The sequence below is a fragment of the Haematobia irritans genome, chromosome 3 (assembly GCF_050003625.1).
Source record: "Haematobia irritans isolate KBUSLIRL chromosome 3, ASM5000362v1, whole genome shotgun sequence".
NCBI lineage: Eukaryota > Metazoa > Arthropoda > Insecta > Diptera > Muscidae > Haematobia > Haematobia irritans.
The window spans coordinates 135,696,701-135,705,142 of record NC_134399.1 but is presented as its reverse complement, the minus strand read 5'-3'; the positions used below and the strand labels follow the sequence as shown (position 1 = coordinate 135,705,142).

Below are 8,442 nucleotides of genomic sequence, written 5' to 3'. Positions count from 1 at the left end.
AAATGAAATTTTGATAAAATTTTCTATAGAATAAAATTTTGAAAACATTTTCAATAGAAATAAAATTTTGACAAAAATTTCTATAGAAATAAAATTTTAACAAAATTTTCTATAGAAATACAATTTTGATAAATTTTTCTATAAAAATAATATTTTGACAAAATTTTCTATAGTAATAAAATGTTGACAACATTTTCTATAGAAATAACATTTTTGCAAAATTTTCTATAGAAATGAAATTTTGATAAAATTTTCTATAGAAATAAAATTTTGAAAACATTTTCAATAGAAATAAAATTTTGACAAAAATTTGTATAGAAATAAAATTTTAACAAAATTTTCTATAGAAATACAATTTTGATAAATTTTTCTATAGAAATAATATTTTGACAAAATTTTCTATAGTAATAAAATGTTGACAACATTTTCTATAGAAATAACATTTTTACAAAATTTTCTATAGAAATAAAATTTTGACAAAATTTTCTATAGAAACAAAATTTTAACAAAATTTTCTATAGAAATACAATTTTGATAAAATTTTCTATAGAAATGAATTTTTGACAAAATTTTCAATAGAAATAAAATTTTGATAAAATTTCCTATATAAATAAATATTTGATAAAACTTTCTATAGAAATAAAATTTTGAAAAAATTTTCTATAGAAATAAAATTTTGAAAAAATTTTCTATAGAAATAAAATTTAAAAAAAAATTTCTATAGAAATAAAGTTTTGACAAAATTTTCGATAGAAATAAAATTTTGACAAAATTTTCTATAGAAATAAAATTTTGACAAAATTTTCTATAGAAATAAAATTTTGACAAAATTTTCTATAGAAATAAAATTTTGACAAAATTTTCTATAGAAATAAAATTTTGACAAAATTTTGTATAGGAATAAAATTTTGACAAAATTTTGTATAGAAATAAAATTTTGACAACATTTTTTATAGAAATAACATTTTTACAAAATTTTCTATAGAAATAAAATTTTGGACAAATTTTCAATAGAAATAAAATTTTGGTAAATTAGTTTTGGCTCGAGTGGCAACCATGATTATGAACCGATATGTACCAATTTTGGTGTGATTGGGGATCGGTTATATATAACTATAGACCGATATGGACCAATTTTGGTATGGTTGTTAGCGGTCATATACTAAATCCAAATTTAAACCGGATCGGATGAATTTTGCTCATCGAAGAGGTTCCGTAGGTCAAATCTGCAGAACAGTTTATATGGGGGATATATATAATTATAGACATGGTTGTTAGAGGCCATATACTTATACTATGTTCCACATTTCAAGAGGATCGGATAAAATTGGCTTCTCTTAGAGGCTCCGCAAGCCAAATCTGGGGACGGGTTTAAAAGGGAGCTATATATAATCATGGACCTATGTGGACCAATGTTTGCATGGTTGTTAGAGACTATACGTAAAAGTGGACCGATATGGCCCATTATCAATACCATCCGACCTACGTCAATAACAACTACTTGTGCCAAGTTTCAAGTCGATAGCTTGTTTCGTTCGGAAGCTAGCGTGATTTCAACAGACGGACGGACATGCATACATCGACTCAGAATTTCACCCCGACCCAGAATATATATACTTTATGGGGTCTTAGAGCAATATTTCGATGTGTTACAAACGAAATGACAAAGTTAATATACCCCCTCCTATGGTGGAGGATATAAAAAGTATGAAAGAAATATATCAGTAATTTCGTGTAAAACAAGTAAGGAAAGCCTAAAGTCGGGCTGGGCCGACTGTATTATACCCTGCCCCACTTTGGAGATCTAAATTTTCGATACCATATCACATCCGTCAAATGTGTTGGGGGCTATATATAAAGTTTTGTCCCAAATACATACATTTAAATATTACTCGATCTGGAAAGAATTTGATAGACTTCTACAAAATCTATAGACTCAAAATTTAAGTCGGCTAATGCACTAGGGTGGAACACAATGTCAGTAAAAAACAAGTGTATACAGCACTAAATTCGGCCGGGCCGAATCTTAAATACCCACCACCATGAACCAAATATTAGGGTTTCCTTTGAAATTTCAGGAGGGCTTGAGGACTTGAGGACACATGCCGAAGATAAATTTAAAGATTTCACCTATGAGGACTATATCAGATTCTGGATTTATAAGAACCAGTTTTGTTTGAGTTTTAGAGGAATCATTAACATCTCTTGTAAGTGTGCAAGAAAAATATAAAATAACTTCTTGATTTGAAATCTTAAATCTGTAGAAGTAAAATCTGGCATTTTTGCATTGAGTTTCAAGCAATTTTCATGATCAGTGCGCCTTCTACACTCTCAAGAAGTGAAGTCGGTCTATATGGAGACATTACCAAATGGACCGATAAAAAGTTAATCCGATAAAAAGTAAGCCTAAAATACTAGAATATTTACAATTTCAGGCAAATCTGATTAAAACTACGGTTTCTAGAAACCCAAGAAGTTAAATCGGGAGATCGTTCTTATGGGGGATATACTAAAATATGGACCGATACTCACCGTTTTCGGCACACCTCTTTATGGCCCGAAAATATCTAGATCTAGATTCCCAATTTCAGGCAAATAGGATAAAAACTTCGGATTCTAGAAGCCCAAGAAGTAAAATCGGGAAATTGGTAGGATCGTGAGGTCGTTTTATATGGGGACAATAGCAAAACAGGGACCGATACTTACAATTTTTGGCACACGTATTTGTGGTCCTACAATACCTCTAGATTTCCAATTTCAGGTAAATTGAATAAAAACTGCGGTTTCTATAAGCTCAAGAAATAAAATCGGGAGATCGGTCTATATGGGGGCTATACCAAAACATGGACCGATACTCACCATTTTGGCACACCTCTTTATGGTCATCAAATATCTCTAGATTTAAAATTTCAGGCAAATTGGATAAAAACTACGGTTTCTATAAGCCCAAGACCCCAAATCGGGAGGTCGGTTTATATGGGGACTATATCAAAACCTGGACCGATATAGCCCATCTTCGAACTTGACCTGCCTGCAGACAAAAGACGAGCTTGTGCAAAATTTCAGCACGATTGCTTCATTATTGAAGACTGTAGCGTGATTACAACAGACAGACATATAGACAGACAGACGGACATGGTTATATCGTCTTAGAATTTCTCCCTGATCAAGAATATATATACTTTATATAGTCGGAAATCGATATTTCGATGTGTTAAAAACGGAATGACAAACTTATTATACCCCCGTCACCATTCTATGGTGGTGGGTATAAAAAAATTATTTCCAAAAGTGGACCGAATCACACCATATTCGCCACACCTAGTTATGAAACCAAAACACCTCAAAATATTGAATTTCAAGCAAATCGGTCAATTTTTTTTAAGAACCAATAACATTTCAATTAGTTACATGATGTCACATATATTCTTACATACACCATGTCATATACTAATATTCTTTAACAATTATATGTTTATTTTAATAAATTGTATTATTTATTGTATTAAAATGTCATCACGTTTTTCTTTTACAGCTTCTCTAGAGGGTGCTTCCAAGCGATTTTTCACAGATTTTTTACAAGACTTACCCACACCTGGTACAGGAGGACCAACATTTGATACAACCGTGCCGTCAAATATAACCGGCCTTGTGGGTAAAACTGTGAAATTAACATGTCGTGTGAAAAATCTAGGCAACAGAACGGTAAGTGATATATAATTATCTATTGCTTACAAATTAAATATGCTATTGATTAAAAAAACAAAAACTTTTATAGACAATTATGGGCAATTAAAATGTTGAAATTAGAACATCATTATTTATCATGGAAGAGACAGTAGAATTACAAAAACAAATATGTGGGGATTTAAGTTCGCACGGGCCGAATCTTAAATATCCTCTATGAATCAAATATAACTGTTTGCTTTGAAAACTCTTGGTCGTTGCGGGTAATGGAAAATATAAAGAATTTTAGTTGGATTTGATAACCGATATTCTTCAAAGCATACATATGTACTAAATTATGGATATGGAGGCTATACCAAAACATCTACGGATACACATAATATTTGAATTACTTAATTCAGATTTCAGGCAAATCAGATGAAAATCGGGATATTAGACGATCATGAAATAGTTTTATATGTGGGATATAATAAAACATAGATCGATACATAATAGCTTCGGCACACCATCAAATGCTAGATATCCAATTTCTAGCAAATCGGGTAAAAATTCGGATGTCTATACGCGTAAAAATCAAATCGGGAGATAGTTCTTTATGGAGACCATATCAAAATATGGACCGATGCACACAATATTCGGCTTACATCTAGATTTCCAATTTCAAGTAAATCGGATAAAAATTACGGCATCTAGAAGCCCAGAAGATCAAATCGTGACATTGGGCTATATGGGAGCTATATTAAAACCTGAACCGAAGAAAACTTCTTTGTGCATCCAAAATACCCCTAGATTTTGAATTTCAATGAAAACTTAATAAAATTACTCTGTCTAGATGCTCAAGAACCCAATTAGGGAGGCCGGTTTGTATTAGGGCTATCTGAAACTCTGGACCGATGTAGCTCATCTTCGAACTTGACCTGTCTGCAGACAAAAGACGAGTTTGTGCAAAATTTCAGCATGATAGCTTTATTATTGAGGACTGTAGCCTGATTACAAGAGACAGACAGACAGACAGACAGACATCCAGATAGCCAGACAGGAAGTTATTTTCATTCAATTCTTTATAACATGCTTATTTCATATTTTTATACCCACCACCATAGAATGGTGACGGGGGTATAATAAGTTTGTCATTCCGTTTGTAACACATCGAAATATCGATTTCCGACTATATAAAGTATATATACTCTTGATCAGGGAGAAATTCTAAGACGATATAACGATGTCCGTCCGTCTGTCTGTTGTAATCACGCTACAGTCTTCAATAATAAAGCAATCGTGCTGAAATTTTGCACAAACTCGTCTTTTGTCTGCAGGCAGGTCAAGTTCGAAGATGGGCTATATCGGTCCAGGTTTTGATATAGTCCCCATATAAACCGACCTCCCGATTTGGGGTCCTGGGCTTATAGAAATCGTAGTTTTTATCCAATTTGCCTGAAATTCAAAATCTAGAGGTACTTTATGACCATAAAGAGGTATGCCAAAAATGGTGAGTATCGGTCCATGTTTTGGTATAGCCCCCATATAGACCGATCTCCCGATTTTACTTCTTGGGCTTATAGAAACCGCAGTTTTTATTCAATTTACCTGAAATTGGAAATCTAGAGGTATTGTAGGACCACAAATACGTGTGCCAAAAATTGTGAGTATCGGTCCATATTATGGTATAGCCCCCATATAGACCGATCTCCCGATTTTACTTATTGGGCTTATAGAAACCGCAGTTTTTATCCGATTTGTCTGAAATTGGAAATCTAGAGGTATTTTAGGACCATAAAGAGGTGTGCCGAAAATGGTGAGAAACGGTCCATATTTTGGTACAGCCCCCATATAGACCGATTTCCCGATTTTACTTCCTGGGCTTCTAGAATCCGAAGTTTTTATCTTATTTGCCTGAAATTGGAAATCTAGATGTATTTTCGGGTCATAAAGAGGTGGGCCGAAAACGGTGAGTATCGGTCCAAATTTTAGTATAGCCCCCATAAGAACGATCTCCCGATTTAACTCCTTGGGTTTCTAGAAACCGTAGTTTTTATCTGATTTCCCTGAAATTGTATATATTCTGGTATTTTAGGCTCACAAAAACATGTATCGGATTAAGTTTTTATCGGTCCATTTGGTAATGCCTCCATATAGACCGACTTCACTTCTTGAGGGTGTAGAAGGCGCACTGATCATGAAAATTGCTTGAAACTCAATGTAAAATTTCCAGATTTTAGTTCTCGGGTGAAAATCTACAGATTTAAGATTTCAAATCAAGACGTTATTTTATAATTTTCTTGCACACTTACAAGAGATGTTAATGATTCCTCTAAAAGTCAAACAAAAATGGTTCTTATAAATCCAGAACCTGATATAGTCCTGAAGTCCTCAAGCCCTCCTGAAATTTCAAAGGAAACCCTAATATTTGGTTCATGGTGGTGGTGGTGGGTATTTAAGATTCGGCCCGGCCGAACTTACTGCTGTATATACTTGTTAATGGGTATTTTTAACTTTTTATACACTCCACCATAGGATGGGGGTATATTAACTTTGTCATTCCGTTTGTAACACATCGAAATATTGCTCTAAGACCCTATAAAGTATATATATTCTGGGTCGTGGTGAAATTCTGAGTCGATCAGAGCATGTCCGTCCGTCCGTCCGTCCGTCTGTTGAAATCACGCTAACTTCCGAACGAAACAAGCTATCGACTTGAAACTTGGCACAAGTAGTTGTTATTGATGTAGGTCGGATGGTATTGCAAATGAGCCATATCGGTCCACTTTTACGTATAGCCCCCATATAGACGGACCCCCAAATTTGGCTTGCGATTGCTCTAAGAGAAGCAAATTTCATCCGATCCGGCTGAAATTTGGTACATGGTGTTAGTATATGGTCTCTAACAACCATGCAAAAATTGGTTCACATCGGTCCTTAATTATATATAGCCACCATATAAACCGATCCCCCGATTTGAACTCCGGAGCCTCTTGGAAGACCAAAATTTATCTGATTCAGTTGAAATTTGGTACGTGATGTTAATATATGGCCTCAAACACCCGTGCAAAAATTGGTCGATATCGGTCCATAATTATATATAGGCCTCATATAAACCGATCCCCAGATTTGACCTCCGGAGCACCTTGGAAGAGCAAAATTCTTCCCATTCGGTTGAAATTTGGTACGTGATGTTAGTATAGGGTATCCAACAACCATGCAGGAATTGGTTCCTATCAGTCCATAATTATATATAGCTCCCATATAAACCGATCCCCAGATTTGACCTCCGGTGCCTCTTGGAGAAGCAAAATTCATCCGATCTGGTAGAAATTTGGTACGTGGTGGTAGTATATGATATTTAACAACCATGTGAGTTGAAATTTTTGGATGACAGTCTTTCGTAGAAGTTTCTACGCAATCCATGGTGGAGGGTACATAAGATTCGGCCTGGCCGAACTTACGGCCGTATATACTTGTTTTTGTTTCAAATAGGTTTATCATTTAAATCATTTAAATTTTGTCCAAAAAAATGCTAAATCCAATCTGAAAAAATCGTGAATTTTTGAGAATATTTGAGGTCAAACGTTTCAGACAAGTGTTAGAATCCATTAAAAATTATAAAAAATTATTTATTTGACAAAATATCACAGAATTTTTTAATTTACATCCAAAACATTGAATTCGAACATTGAAAGAAGTGATGCAAATTCAGTGCACCGGCTGTTGAAATGTAGGACTTCCGTCCTATGACAAGCCCATGTTACATTCATCGCTTCTGCGTCAATTTTGCACCACTTCCGGATCCAAAAAGAACATTTTCATTACTTTTTTGGCGACGCTTTTTTCTGGGATATTTTGTGAGAAATACGAATTTAATAAATCTTTATGCTTAATTTGTGTATAATTTTTTTCCCCGTTTTTTAGTTAATTTCACTAATGTATGCAAAAAATTATTAGAGTAAAGGAAACTCTCTCCAAACATTTTTGCAGCCGGAAATCCATATTTCGATGTGTTACAAACGGAATGACAAACTTGTTATACCCCCATCATCATTCTATGGTGGTGTTTATAAAAAACTGTAATATTAATATTTGACATTTTGAATGAAAATTCACACCCGGTGTATACCCAGTGTTTATTTGATATAAAATCAAATGTATTTAACGCTTTCAAATATACAAATGAATGTCATATATAAAAAACTACTGCAATAAAATCAAATATTTTAAATTGTCCATTTATTACTAGCACTAAAAATATTTTCCAGTTTTGAGAGCACACTACAACTTTGACCAACACTTGAAGTCCATTCAGATTTTAAGTGTACGATTTACGACAAGGCAATTGAAATTTTATTGAAAATGTTTGACAGGACAAAGGAAGTTGAATTGGTGAGATACATTCAGTAAACGAGAGAGAAGTTAAAACCAAGAAAAAAATCACAAGGACCTCTTACAATATTTTCAATAATTTCCTCAATAAACCCCTAGTTAAATTGAGTATGTGTGGCAACATTTTGAGCACGACATCACCAATTTCGTAAAAAGTATCATTGTTTTTACTCCTACTTTGATTTCACCAATCGTTCGAGTTTACCCGATGATTTGGCAAAAAAAAAATGTTACCATAGATTGGTCAATATTATTGCTCAGGACTGATAAGATAATCGTGTAAGAATTGTTGTAAGGCCAATAAAGCACTTCGAGGATAACAAAGGCAAAGATTTTTTTTTTGTTTTTACTTTTTGAGACATTAATGTAGATATTATTGCC

The 8,442-nt window shown here is 33.5% G+C and overlaps 1 protein-coding gene across 1 annotated transcript in view; it reads left to right on the top strand.

Moving 5' to 3' along the window:
- The window catches only part of dpr8 (defective proboscis extension response 8), a 391,208-nt gene that overhangs the window by 134,703 nt on the left and 248,063 nt on the right, over window positions 1-8,442 (top strand). Inside the window, exon 2 of the mRNA XM_075301029.1 lies at window positions 3,536-3,705. Within this exon, the coding sequence (XP_075157144.1) occupies window positions 3,536-3,705 (170 nt within the window). The remainder of the gene's footprint in view (window positions 1-3,535; window positions 3,706-8,442) is intronic.